A 15,555-nucleotide genomic window follows, 5' to 3' on the forward strand; every position below is an offset into this window, starting at 1 on the left:
CCATTTTAAGGTATTGTAAATTCCTTGTCAAACCATACCATTTAAATTGGAAAAAAGATTGCTGGTTGTGAAGTAGAGTTTTTTTGTATGTGTGTGTAAGTTTTATCAACAATTAGGGGTGGTAATTTTTCACCCAACCCACCTAGTATTTAACCCACCAAATCCGTTTATTTATTTGGCAGGTTATGTGATCAATCCATCACCCAACTCAATTCATTTGTTGGGTTAGGTTGTGGATAACTATTGAGTTAACTATTACAGACACAAGTATTAATTCCTTAGCTTTTTTTTTTTCTTCATTTGAATTAAATAATTTATAATTAATATATTAATTTTCTATTAATTATTTGACTAAATTTAGTTTTGTCTTGAATCAATACATTTCACCCAATATAAATCCAAATCAATTTAACCCGAGTCCAGACTAGTTCAACGCGACCCGACCTGATCCAGCATATACTGATCCCGATCGATACAAATCTGAAATAGGCCCTGAGCGGGATGGTTCGGTATCACTTGCTTTGCCCAGTTTGGGTTGTCCGGTCCAACCAACACCCACACATCCCGATCTGACCCGGTTCGAACCAATCGGAGTCAACCCGAATCTGAAACAGATTCGGGCGGGATGATTCAATGTTTGTATGCTTTTCCTGGTATGAATCGTCTGCTCCGACCAATACCGACACAATCCGACTCGATTTACTCACGTGGACCCTCTTCGAGTTAATTGGTTCGGTCCAAAACCTGTGCACAAGCCTAATATGGGCCAGTTCAAGTCAATCCACCATTGACTAAACCGGTCTGGTCCAATCGAACTGATTCAGATCTAAACGGTCTGACCGGTTTGAACCTAAGTGGTTCAGTCAAACCCGAAATCTGAGCATAGTCAAATGGCTTCGCCGCTTGTGTAAAAATAACATGCATGTAATGTGATTTGAACCTTCACCACTTGTGTAAATAGTAACTACTATTACCACCAAGCTATGACTAATCTATTTGTTAAAAGAGAGTTAGTTTGTTTTTTTAAGTCCATAAGTATAATATTAATGCGTTTGGGCGGGTTGGACTAGGTTAAAGCGGGTTTGGGTTGAACCCAACCCATTTAATTTTATATAACTGGGTCATTAATGGGTTGGAGGGTTAGATGGGTTGGGTTGAAACTCGACTCAAACCAAATCCAACCCAATCTGCCCAATTGCCACCACTATTAACAACTTTAAAAATAATCACATTTAGTATTTTTCAATGCATTCCTTTTTTTTTTTTTTTGATAAATGAAAATAACGAATTCATTTGAGGCAGCCATAGGGTGGATTCAAAAGGCCATGTAAAACTAAAATGAAGCATGTGTTTGGATCCATGGGTGTTTATTGAATAAGTGTTGCCACATAGGCATCACTTCAGCATTTTCCCTCATTATGTGGATTTGTATGCATAAAGACTTGCAAAAGCAGTCATTGATTTATGTGTGTACCTATTATTGAAAGAAGATTCATTTTAGCACTTCCCCCAACGGATGGGTATTTATTCACTACTTTGCTGATGCGGTGCCTAATGTTGCCTAAATGTCAATAAACAAATTTATTATTGCTTTTCTTGGTTTTGCAAACAAATCAAATACAAACATTTAGTGAATAAACGCCCACGGTTCCAAACACATTCGAATTCCATTTAATTAGCTTGATGCCTAAAACATGCTATAAAGTTGTATATTTGCTTTGTTCCATGTCAAATTTTAAAATAAACAAAATAATTTACTCGCACCATGATGGGAAGTGATTGGGTCATACCAATAAAAGGAGGGAGTCTCCTAACACAATTAATAGAATGGTGAGTTTGTTGATGGTTTGTGCTTTTCCCCTACCATGGTTCAAAGTATTGATACACTTCAGTGTATTGGTATTTTAATATATGCACTTTTTTTAGGTTTGTTTTTCAAATTTATGTTTTAAGTATATTTTTATATAAAACACCTATAAACAGATATATCAACACCCAAAGATATGATTACAATATGCCCTTTATCAAATGTATGATACTTTGAATCGCCCCTTACAATTAAGCAATTAAGCAACGTTTTAAAAAATGACATGGAAACGGAACTATTTTGGCCATTGGTTTCAAGGTTGATGGTCTAACCGTCTGGTTCGAACAAATGGACCGTTCTGATGACAAACAAATTAAAAAAATAAAAAAAGTCAAAACCGTTGAACGGGTTGATGGGTCAACAGTTCGACCACTTGGGTCATTGGGTTGTTGACTTTTTCAATGGTTTTTGACCAAAAACCGAGTTTTGGGTAAAACGGAACCGGTTGCTTGGACGGTTCCTGGGCCGAACAGTTTGACCATCCAGATCAACGGCGGTTTGAAAACCTTACAAATAAGTAACATAATTAATGGAATGGTTATAAAGTGTTATGGCAAATCACCACACTAGTTATTTTTAGGGAAAATTCCCGATCAGTACCTTATACTTTGGCTCGAGTGACGATTCGGTCCCTAGACTTTAAAATGCAATAATCCAGCACCCAAGCTTTCAAAATGTGACAATTTAGTATCTGCCATTAATGGACCATTAGTTATGTATATCATGTGACCTCATGTATGACTTAAAGCTTATAAAAATGTTAAAATTACCCTTGAAAATAAAATACACTATTCATCATCTTCTTTCTTAAGAAGATGAAACAGAGCCCAAGCTATTTATCTCCGAGAGAAGAAAAAATTCTGGTTGAAAAACTAAATTGAGAGAGGAAAAAAAAAAGACCATTGCTACAATGAAATTCACCGAGAAACTAGTAAAGTGGGAAGATCAAATGATACCTGATTAAAAGCACAACTAAACCAGGCATCATAGACCAAACCACCGTGCCAGAAGAACTTGGATAACGATGTGAGCTCGGATTTGATGCAATTTTGAATATGGACGCCTTACAAAATCCCAAGTGAGAAAGTAGCCACTAAAAATTGAAACAAAAAGCTTTTCTTTTTCCCCCCACCTAGTAAAGGATTTTTTGGTGAAGCTTCAACGTGGGATAAACTTTGATGGTTAACCCATATACAAATTTAACTAGCAGAAGAGAGTCAATCAACATTTTCGATCCACTGTTGACGCGGATGGTTGAACTATTTGGCCCGGAAACCGTCTAGGCAATCGGTTTTGTTTTACCCTAAATCTAACATCTAGTAAAAAATCGTTGAAAAATTCAACAAACCGTTGATTTGGGCGGTCGAACTGTCGACCTATTCAACATTTTTTTACTGTTTTCTTTCTTTTTTAATTTTGCTTTTAGAATGAACCATCTATTTGAACCGAACAATTAGACTGTCGACCCAAAAACCAGTGGTCAGAACAGTTCTATTTCCGGGTCATTTTTTAAAACATTGGAATGAATGTGCCCATCATGATTAGTTCATCCTCAGCACCATTTTTGGCAGAGAAAAATCGCTTTGGAGCTTCATACCACCCTTCGCTTTGTATCTTTGCTATTTGGTTGATTATCTTTTAAAGGGAAAAATAAAAAAGGATGAAAATTTTGACTGTTGGTTTTAATTTTAACATATGATTGATAAAAGATATTAGATAATACTTGAAAGATATTTATGCCTTTTCACATATCACATTTATTAATAAATGATTAACAGTAGGTACCAGATTGTTGCATTTCGAAAATTCAGATAGTGGATTGTCGCATATATTAAAGTTTGAGGATCAAATTATTTTCACCACATTAAAAATCTCACCACCTCTTCAATAACTTCTTCAACTACTTTAGCTGTTATCAAACTACTTCTGCTAGTCATATCATTCAAATAGCTCCACCTCGTCGAGTTTGAAGCTGCGTTAGTTTATTTGCTTTCAAACAAACTCTTATGCCGCTGCTAACTTTTCCTACTAAATATTAAATAAGGGGAAGGGGACAGAGCAGAATGCCGGACAGAATGTCTCGTTGGTACATCCATAGAAAAGTAGCTAGTGATGTCCATCCCAAAATAATTTCCTAACATACTTTTGGGTTTAATGTCACTCTCCCAATTCCAATTTTAGAATATGACAGTTAATACTACTTTAAAAAGATACAAATAATCTTCATATGTTATCTAATTCTCTCATCTAAACTTAACAAAAAAATCAGCAATCTCAAATCTTTATCTATTGTATTCAAAAAAATTGAGGTCAGATCTCAATAGACATTATGATGATCCTAATTTTATTGAATAGAAAAATAGATAATACTGAAAAAGCATACAGATTTACTGAATCGACACGCTTTGAAATACTGAATTATAGCCCAAAGTACAGTGTTGAGGGTACTACTCGGAAAATTTCCCTTAAAACAACAATCTATCTACAAAATCTGATGAATAGGACCCATACAGTAATCGGTCCTAGATTTTGTTTGGAAAAGCCATTGAACTACATGGTTGGCAACCGTATAAAATGACATGAAGGCATAAGTTGACACCAGTAGTCAGCCCATTACTAGTTGGTTAAGCTCGCCCATCTCACAGACACAGACGCAGTTTTTTGCACTCTGAGTCTGAGCTGAGAGCGATCAGCTGCCTACACATGGAGCCACCAACTTACAGAGCCAATATTCTGGAGCATTGCCGGATCTCTCCCCCTCCAAATTCCGCCACCGAAATGTCTCTCCCACTCACCTTCTTCGACATGTTGTGCTTGGTCCTACCTCCCATACAAAGCCTTTACTTCTACGAGCTACCACAGTTTGCAGATTCTCTCATTCCCAATATCAAACACTCGCTTTCTCTCACCCTCAAGCATTTCTTGCCTCTCGCCGGAAACCTCACTTGGCCAAAGGACTCTGAGGTTCCTCTGATCCGTTATGTCGAGAAAGATTCTGTGTCTCTGACAGTCGCCGAGTCTGACGGTGACTTCTATCGTCTCTCCGGTACCCATTGCCGAGACATAACTGAAATTCTTCCCCTCATCCCTGACTTGCCAATATCGGACAAACAAGCGCCGGTGCTGGCATTGCAGGTCACTGTGTTCCCAAACCGTGGCATCTGTGTCGCAACCATCATCCACCATGCAGTTGCTGATGGGCGAACGATATCTCTGTTCATGAAGACATGGGCTTCGATCTGTCGATTAGGTGGGGACTCGTCTTTGTTGCCCGAGTCTCTTCCGTTCTATGATAGGAACGTGATCAAGGACCCATCGGGGCTCCAGAAGGTTTTCCTGACCGAGTTGTCCAATCTGACCAGCGAATGTGAGGTTGAGTCTGAAAACTGGAGCTTCAAATTATGGGACAATGTAGCTCCGCCCAACAGCGTAAAGGCTATCTTCGAGCTCAGGAGGGATGATATCGAACGACTTAGGAAATGGGTTGTCAAACGACTGGCCAAAGACAAACAGTCGGCACAAGATTCAGTACCCCATTTATCTGCATTCGTTCTGGCATGCGCCTTTCTCTGCCATTGCCTGGTGACAGCAGGAGAAGATGAAAGCAGGGAGAAGACTTACTGTATGTTTCCAGTAGATTGCAGAGCTCGCCTGGAACCTCCGGTCCCTGCAACATACTTTGGTAACTGTGTCCGAGGTGGTATTGTAAGCTTAGAGACGAATCGTGTACTAGGAGAAGATGGGATGGTTGTGGCCGTGGAGGCCATTAGAGGAGCCATTAATGAATTAGAGAATGGAGTTCTTAGAGGTTTGGAGGAGTTTGTTTCAACCATGTCCTCTGTTGACGTACTTGAAATTATTTGGATTGCTTGGTCCCCACGGTTCAGGGTTTACGATACCGATTTAGGGTGGGAAAGGCCAAAGAAGATGGAGATATTAATGACGGCAGGATGTCGAGTGATTTCTCTGGTGGAGAGCAGAGATGGGGATGGTGGAATTGAGGTTGGTTTAGAACTGGACAGAAAACAAATGCAAGTTTTCTCTTCTCTGTTTGTAGATGGTATCAAAGCTCTTTGATCTTTGTTGAACCAAAACAAATTGCTAATTTTACTGTTGCAAGCTAGAGGGAAACTATAATGGAAATCTACTGTATTAATAAATTGCTCATCTTAATATCATAGAAATAGTACAAAGAAGGGTGTCCCCAAATTAATTTCAAAGTTGTATTTCATTTCATGCAGTCCCGATTTCCTACTAACCCAATAAAATGATTCCAGTTGTCTCGATTTATGCATTAATTAAACGTTTCTATCAACTTTCTCTTCGACATTGGATTTGTTTTTCTCGTTGATGTCGATGAACAAGTGGTAGTCACAGAAAAGCTACAGCCTGGCCCGTAGACTAGACCTCGATGGCCTATCATGATCTCGGGACGACAGGAATCACCTCCGGGTCATGAGCCCACCTTGACGTGTCACGCATGACATGAGGAATGAGCTACTCAAAGCTCCTGCGAAGTCCCGACCAGACAACAACCTCAAAGGACCACTGAGGTGAAACCTGAGGAGGCAGTTACTATCGAGACGAGCACTAAACTCCACCACGTGTCCGGAAGTCGGTTACTTGGCAGCCCATGTAACAAAACTGTCAACACGTAAGACTGCATCATCAGTCAATGGGCCCAGGCCCACGCCATGCATTTGCGATGTGGCAAATTGGTCAGTTGAGCATGATTACACCCGAGCATCAGGTGGCTTGATCGCCTACCAGGTGGTCCTGACCAGATTCCAAGTGTCCTGGCCGAGCCTCAGGTGTCCTGACTGGGTTCCAATTGACCAAGCCCTAGGTGTCCTGATTGGGTTTCAGGTGACCTAACCGAGTTCCAGGTGTTCAAGGACAAATACCAGGTGTCTCGATATATAACAAATGTCATGCATCTGAACGGCTCCCCCTTCAGACAATTAGGCGACTAACTTGATTTGTCAGAGTTACAAGCCTGGGATATCACCCTGGGCCCGATCTACTTCGAGGACCTCGCCAACTTTGATCCACATCAATTAGCGCTGTTTGTAGGAATCTCTAAACAAAAAACATCGATAAACTTACCTCTACTCTACCAGCATATCTCAAACTTCCAAACACACCTCTCACCATTCTCCCGATCAGACCTCCAGGGGGCATCCCCATCTCCCCCTCCCCTGAAGGGCTCCAAGGAGTCTCTTGAGAGGAGTTCAATGACTTAGTCCAGATTGTCAAAGACATGAACTTCAGGGTCCATGCACGAGATGAACTCATGCAGATTGTAAGATAAGTCATGTGAGACACAGTGATGGAAGCAGCACAACAAAACCAATAGCTACCACCACCTCTTGGAGATCGCCCAACAAAACCGATATAGGAAAACCAGGTCATCCAACATGTCTAGCAAATACAACAGCATCAGCCAACTCCGAATGTACCCCCACCAGATCCATTTCAGCACGACAAGAGGCACAAGGAATGAAGAGATAAATCGCCTTCCAACCATGATAGACATCGAGGGGACTGGCCCAAGCAAGAGACGAAGGACGAGATCAGCACAAGAGGCATCATCATCGGCCAGAACCACCTGCTCGAGGTTCATATGTCTCTGGGGAGATAAGCAAATCAAACTCTTCCCTTAGAGAAGATCACTCTTAGGCATCCTAGCACAAAGGAGGCAGCAACACCATTCTCTAGATGATAACCAAGATGAGAGAAGAGAACGCCATGATAGGCATGATTCTGCTCATCAAGAAGATGTAAGTAGACTAACTTGCAATGTGCCCCTTGCGGCAAAGGTGTCCCCCCTCATTCCAAAAATCCTGATGGAACCACAACCTCTGGAGTTTATGGCCCCGACCTTCGAGACATGATGGTACAACTGACCCAGTAGACCATATGGAGAGCTTTCAAGCTCTGATATTGGTTCACAACACTTCAATGGGTTTAATTTTGGAGTCTGAATCTCTTGCACTCAGAAGGGTGTGTGCCAGGCTGCACTTTCACTTGTAATTTGTTTGAAGTGTAATTCAAAAGTTAAGTAGGGTTAGTTTTGTCATTTGAACTTTTTGTTTGTTGTCTTTATTTGTACACACCCATACAAGTTACATGCTTACATAAGCTTTGACCTTTGCCAAAAATTTTCAATCTCTTGGTTTTCTTGAATCTCACATTGGAATATTGCAAGGGAAGTATTAAGGGCTTGGGGTGGTTGGGGATTCTATTTCACACGTGTGTGCCGAGTTAAGCTGGCTCTTTCTCTTGCATTAGAAAATTTATTTATACCCTGCATGTTTTACTCTCAGCATTCATTAATTTTCCGAGTTAAGGGATTGATGTAGTTCGTGTTACTCAGTATTCTGAGTGCATGGCTATTGAGTGCCTTGAAGGCTGTTGAATCCTAGAACAACATTGATTTCCTGTACTACACTAAACATTATCCAAATGAGGCAAAATTTTGCTTAAGGACAATGTTATAGACACACCATAGCCGATAAGTCTTCAAACTCCATTTACCTTCATATTCTCTACACATTCATGGTAGCATCCACTTTCACGCACAACACCTTAAGCATAATTACTTCTTCCTTTTCTATTTGTGTTTGCTCTAATTTTACAATGGATGCTATTAGAATTGTAATTATTGATGTCTCAAAAATTGAACCTTTTGATGAACTCATTTTGTACATTGGCAACAAAAGTTTACTCTCTACTAGACATCCATGGTGTTTCTTACGTACTTGATGACTCTCTACCAAAGAACCTATATGAACCTACAAAATTTGCATTAACTCAAACCTGGACCCTCACTGATAAGATTTGTCGGCATGCACTTCTGAATGCTATGACAAACCAATTGTTTGATGTTTATCGACTGTACCCCACTGCTACTGAAATTTGGAATGCCCTTAAAATTAAATATATTATTGAGGATGTTGAGGACAAAAAATATGTCATTAGAAATTTTATGTCCTTTGCCATGTCTGAGGAGAAATCTGTCTCATCACAAATTCATGACTACCATATGATCATAAATGACCTTCAGAATGAAGGAATCACGCTCCAAGAACAATTTATCACTAGGTCTCTTGGTGAAAAGCTCCCTACATCATGGAAGCACTACAAAAATAATCTGAAACAGAAGCGGAAGGAAATGTCACTACAAGGATTGGTAGTTCACATTAGAATTGAAGAAAAGAACATGGAAAAGGAACGGGCTGATGCACTTAGTGATATATCCTTGAAGGCTAATCTGATTGAAGATAAAGCAAGCAAGAAGCATGAAACAACTAAAGGAAAAAATGGAGGACAACACCAATAAAACAAGAAATTCAAGAAAATCTTCAATCCCAACTTCAAGAAGAAAGGTGCCTGTCACAAATGTGGAAAGCAGGGACATTGAGCACCATAATGCAAATTCAATAAGAAAAACTCGGGCAATGGAAACATTAACAAAAACTCAGTCAATTTGACTAAATCAAATGCCTTTGCTGCAGTTATCGTTTCAGAGGTTAACATGGTACCAGATTCTAAGGAATGGATATTGGATACAAGAGCCACAAGACATATTTGTAGCAACAGAAGTTGTTTCCTATTCTATACTCCCATTGGGGAAGGTGGTGAGCAGGTGTTCTTGGGGGATTTTAGGACCACTCCCATTATTGGAAAAGGAAAGGTTCTCTTAAAATTGACTTATGGGAAAATTCTATCCCTTTTTAATGTCTTCCGTGTTCCCAACATATGTAGAAATCTGATTTTGGGCTCCTTACTCAATAAGGTATGGATAAAACTTTCCTTTGAATTTGATAAACTTATACTCAACAAAAATGGGGGTTTCACTGAGAAAGGTTATTATAGTAATGGTTTGATTGTTTTGAATGTACTTGAAATTATGAATGGAAATGATTCTACTTCTATTTATATGATTGACTCTCTTAACATTTGGCATGGTAGATTAGGACATGTTAATGTTCATTACTTAAATAAAATGAAACAAATAGGATTAAATCTCTGATTATTCAAAAACAATCTTGACAAATGTCAAATATGTGTAGCATCAAAGTTCACTAAGAAAAGTCATAAACCAATACAAAGGGAAAAATGAGTTACTTGGCTTGATACATAGTGACTTAGGAGATATGAAAAGCACTATGTTTAGAGGAGGAAAATTGTATTATAGAATTTTTGTTGATGATTTTTCCAAATTTACTAAAATTTATCTTCTTGGAAATAAAGATGAAGCATAAGAAATGTTCTACAAGTACAAAAATGAAGTTGAACTACAATTTGGCAAGAAAATTAAAAGACTCAGAACTAATCGAGGAGAATAATATGATTCTTGAGTCAAGTGGAATTGCAGAAAGAAAAAAAAATAAAACATTAAAAGAAATGATGAATTGTTTGCTAATAAGTTATGCTTTGCCACAAAATATGTGGGGGTAAGCCATAATAATTGTTTGTTATCTGCAAAATATGATTCCTCATTAGAAAATAGAAAAAACACCTTTTGAACTTTGGAAGGGTTATAAACCAAATCTGAATTTCCTAAAAGTGTGTGGGTGCCTAGCAAAAGTTGGAATCCCAAAACCTAAAAAAAGGAAAATTGGACCAAGAACAGTAAATTGCACTTTTATTAGATATACACAAAACAATGCAGCTTATAGGTTTGTAGTCTTAAAATTTGAAGGCAATATTATAGAGCCTAATACTATTTTAAAGTTTCAAGATGCAAAATTCTTTGAAACCATCTTTCCCCATAAAAGGGATAAAACTAATATTGAAAATAGAATTGGTAGACTAACTGAAACACCTAACACCCAAGTACCTAATAACAATTTTGAATCAATTTTTGATCTTAAAAAAAAAAAAAGAGCAAGAAAAGAAACTAACTTGTGTGATGGCATGTTTGCATACCTAGTTGATGAAGATCCTAAAACATGTAAGGAAGCCTTAACTTCTTCTGATGCAGCCTTTTAGAAAGAGGCAATTAATAGTGAATTAGAGTATATATTATCGTATCATACTTGGAAACTAGTAGACCTACCAAAAGGATCTAAACCAATTGGATGTAAATGAATCTTCAAGAAAAAGCTTAAGACAGGTGGAACCATAGATAAATTTAAAGCAAGGTTGGTTCTTAAAGGATACAAACAAAGAAAAGGTGAAGACTATTTTGATACCTTCTCACCAGTAACCAAAATCTCCACTATTAGAGTACTCATAGCCATAGCTTCTATACATAATTTGGTGTTATATCAAATGGATGCAAAAACTATATTTTTAAATGGAGATCTTGAGGAAGAAATCTATATGAACCAACTTGAAGGTTTTTGGGCTCCAAGACAAGAACATAAAGTATGCAATTTAGTAAAATCTTTATATGATTTAAAAAAGCAACAAAGTGATGGCGTGAGAAAATTTAGCAATGTTTTAACCTCTAATGTTTTGCCATAAATGATAGTGATACTTGTGTATGTAGTAAATTTAATGACAACTCTAGGGTTATAATATTCCTATATGTTGATGATATGTTAATCATGGGAACTGTCTTGTCTTTTGTGAAAGATACTAAAAGTTTCTTAATGTCCAAATTTGATATGAAAGATTTGAATGGAGCCAATGTTATTTTAGGGATGAAAATATATAAAACCAATAAAGTTATTTTGTTATCTCAATTACATTATGTTGAGAAAATACTTAGAAGACTTGGTCACTTTGACAGTACTCTAGTTAGAACTCCTTATGATCCAAGTATTCACTTGTTAAGAACAAAGGGAATGTTGTGCCTCAAGCAAAATACTTTAGGATTGTTCAAAGTTTGATGTATTTGAAAAATTGCACTCGTCCTAATATTGCATATGTGGTTGGCATATTAAGTAAATATATTCATTGTCCTAGTAATGATCACTGGCATACTATTGTTAGACTTCTAAAATATCTTAAAGGAACTATGGATTATGGCTTGTTTTATTGTGGGTATCATTCAATATTGGAATGATATAGTGATGCAAATTGGATATTTGATGTGGAATCCAACTCTACCAATGGTTATATTTTCACACTTGGTGGGGGTGTTGTGTCATGGAATTCATCTAAACAAACCTATACAACGAAGTCCACCATGGAATCTGACTTTATATCCTTAGAAAAGGCTTGGGTTGAAGCTGAATGGCTAAGAAACCTCTTAGTTGATATTCCTTTATGTGAAAAACCAATTCCCTCTATCTCATTACATTGTCATTGCCAGGCTGCTATTGCTTGAAAAAAAAAAAAAAGACCTATAAATGTAAAAATAGACACATCAGATTGAGACAATGTAGTGATAAGATTAATTTCTGATGTGATAATATCCCTTGATTTTGTACAGTCAGAAAAGAACCTAGCAGATCCTTTGACTAAAGCTCTTCCTAGGAAGTTTGAGTTTGAATATTTTGAAGGTATGGAACTTAGGCCTATTTTAGAGGTCATTTGCGATGGAAACCCAACTTGTGCAAGTAGAGATCCCATGAGCTAGGTTCATATGGGAAAAATGAAGTCACCAAATGACCCATTGAGCATAGTTAATTTATTCGTCCCTATCTCACTTTAAAGTGCTTGCTACTTTTATGTTGAGTTGCATACTCTTAATTAATCCTTACTAATTTCATGATTGCTTATTCTTTGATTAAGTAGCTCACACTTGTATTGTACATTTTGGATTCACCTATGTGAGCTTGGAGGTGAGGCTGCCTCCTATGAAAACTTAAGTTAGTTTTCTAGTAAGTTCATAAAACCAAGATGATGCAGGGCCGATTAGCACCACTTTGTTGAACATGCATGAATTATAAGATAGTTTTGTGGGTAGCAAATCAATAGATCTACAATAAAGAGAATTGGTTCATGGATGTTTAGCCCATCAGATCTCTATAGATCCTAATTGCATACCCTAATGTAGGTTCATAGTCTAAAAGACACATCATTGCATGTTCGTTTTAACATCTCAACTTGGTAATTTCATCATCACAATTAAACTTTTGAATCATGTGAAAGATTGTTGTTATTTGTTTGAAGTGCGATTCAAAAGTTTAGTCAAACTAGTTTTGTCATTTTAACTTTTTGTCTTTTGTCTTTATTTGGACACACCCACACAGGTCACATGTTTGCCAAAAATTTTAAAATTCTGTTTTCCTCCACTCTTGATCCTAACTTTTCAATCTCCTAGTTTGTTTGAATTCCACATTGAAAAATTACAAGAGAAGTGTTAAGCTTATTAATAGGAGATGGCATTTCCCTTATGGGGACCCAAATGGGGTAGACATACATATGGTCTCATGACTTGGGGTGTAGACACTTCATTTTTGCACTCTTTAGTTTTTCAACATTTTGAACTTCAAGCATGCTTCATCTAACCTCTTAGTCAATCCGGGGGCATTTTTGAAATTTTACAAAAGTTGGGGCCTCAAGGATCTAAGGCCATAGGTACGTAGAGTCCGAAAATCTGAATCCGATGACAATAAGATCATCCAACTTTGACACCATTTACCCTTTCATCTTTAGACCCAAAGTCGAAACCAATACCGATCATCCGATCGGAGTCATTTTGACCCTGAACCTCATTTCATGCCAAATCAGAATTCCAAAACCATAGGTACATAATGCCCAAAAATCCAAATCCAATGACACCAATATTACCCAAATTCAACACTATTTACCCCTTCATCTTAACACCCAAAGCAGAAACCGATTCCAATCGTCCGATTGTGATCATTTTGATATTGAACCTCATTTCACATCAAATCAGAAACCCAAAATCATAGGTATGTAGATCCCAAAAGTACAAATCTAACAACATCAAGATCACCCAAATCCAACACTATTTATCTCTTCATCCTAAGACCCGAAGCTGAAACTAATTCCAATCGTCTGATCGGAGTCATTTTGATTCTGATACTCATTTCACATCAAATCCAAAATTTAAGACCATAGGCACGTAGAGCCCAAAAATCCAAATCCAACAACACTAAAATCACCCGAGTCTGACACCGTTTACCCCATTATCTTAAGACCTGAAGTCGGAATCAATTCTTATCATCCGATTGGAGACATTTTGATCCTGAACCTCATCTCACATCAAACCAGAAATACAAAACCATAGGTACATAGATCTTGAAAATCTAAATCTAACAATACTAAGATAACCCAAATCCGACATTGTTTACCCTTTCATCTCAAGATCCAAATTCAGAACCGATTCCAATGTCCAATCTGGATAATCTTTGATCCTGAACCCTATGCCTCATTAAATTTGAAATCCAACGTTTTAGATGGACGAAACTTGAAATTCTGAGTCCAATGGTATCAAGATCACCTAACTCCGACACCGTTAACCCCTCCATCTTAAGACCCGATGCTAGACTCAATCTGGGCCTTTTGTTTGGAATTCCCTTCACAACAACTTCGAGCGTAGAGCATCCCACGACTAAACCTTTCTCCCAGCCTCTATAACCATATTAAAATATAAGATTTGACTAGCTAGGAACCTCCAATCAATCAAGCCAATCACATAAACTTGGAATGTCCAATTTAGGTAAATTAGTAAAATCTTCCACTCATTGTCTTGATTGATTGAGAGGATCCCTCGTAAAGTTGTCTTGACAGCCCATTCTATCATTCAATTTCCCTCCAGAAACCCTTTTAAAACCTCAGCCTTTAATCTTGCTTACCTCCCAATTCCATCCCTTCATTCCCTTCCAAAATTATTCCCAAAAGTCTATAAATGCCACCCATTTCTCACATTCTAGACACATAATCTAGTTTAGGGAGAGTACTCTACTTCCATTAGCTTAGAGAATACCCCCGTTCACGTCCCAAGCAGCCACAAGCTTCCCTGACCCATGTCTAAACTCATGAGAAAACTTCCATCACATCCAAAGAACCCCGCTAGGTCAAGCCTACACACATCCTAACCTAGACACACACAAACTAGCTTAGGGAGAGAACTCTACTCCCATTAGCCTAAAGAATACCCCTCTTCACACCCCAAGCATCATCAACCTTCACTCATCCACGTCCAAAACAACCCCTCCTCACTCTTCTCCATCCCCTAGCGTAAGAAACTACCTATATTATGTCAAGAACTTCCCCAAACCTTCTTTACCATTGCTGTAATTCAAAACAGCATTGTCCTCACCTATGTCATCATAACCCCTTCCCCTCACACATCCTAGGTCCTTAGGATTCGTTTCTCACAATCATAACACCCTTTCTGCTTCACCCACAAATTTAGAAAAACCAAGAGCCACCTGAAAACCCACCTTACAGTCTAAGAGACATGGCTGACTAATAGAAGACTTCCGGTAGCATTTCTTTTGTTATTGGGCAACATAGACATTGTTTTGGGGGCTTCAAACAAAGGTTCGGGAGTGGAGAAAGACATCCAAACCGCCAAGGGATTCATGAAAAATACAAAGAATTACCGTCTCTTGTTTAGTTAGTTTCCTTTGCAGCCTCATTAAGTCGCTTCTTTTGTTTGGTTATCAAGTTAAAACTTATTTTAGAAGTATGAAGACACTTGCCACATTCAACCTACTCATCCATTTAAAAAGTTGTCATTTCAAAACCATTTAGGCTTCAAAGAATTACTGTCTATTAGGCTATTTCAAAGAAAAAAAAACATTTCAGATCACACC

At 37.9% G+C, this 15,555-nt stretch overlaps 1 protein-coding gene across 1 annotated transcript; it reads left to right on the plus strand.

Moving 5' to 3' along the window:
• Positions 1 to 4,141: 4,141 nt before the first annotated feature.
• On the plus strand, positions 4,142 to 6,027 carry LOC148855638 (phenolic glucoside malonyltransferase 1-like). The gene has a single exon (XM_088982298.1). It carries the CDS (start codon positions 4,571 to 4,573, stop codon positions 5,942 to 5,944), a length of 1,374 nt encoding a protein of 457 aa, XP_088838424.1. The 5' UTR covers positions 4,142 to 4,570; the 3' UTR covers positions 5,945 to 6,027.
• Positions 6,028 to 15,555: the final 9,528 nt, after the last annotated feature.

Source organism: Nelumbo lutea, chromosome 4 (assembly GCF_056320005.1).
Source record: "Nelumbo lutea isolate HS-2025 chromosome 4, American lotus-T2T, whole genome shotgun sequence".
Taxonomy (NCBI): domain Eukaryota; kingdom Viridiplantae; phylum Streptophyta; class Magnoliopsida; order Proteales; family Nelumbonaceae; genus Nelumbo; species Nelumbo lutea.

Bases quoted from the DNA above. Each gene is read 5' to 3' on its own strand.
- LOC148855638 (XM_088982298.1), top strand. From the start codon at position 4,571: ATGGAGCCACCAACTTACAGAGCCAATATTCTGGAGCATTGCCGGATC.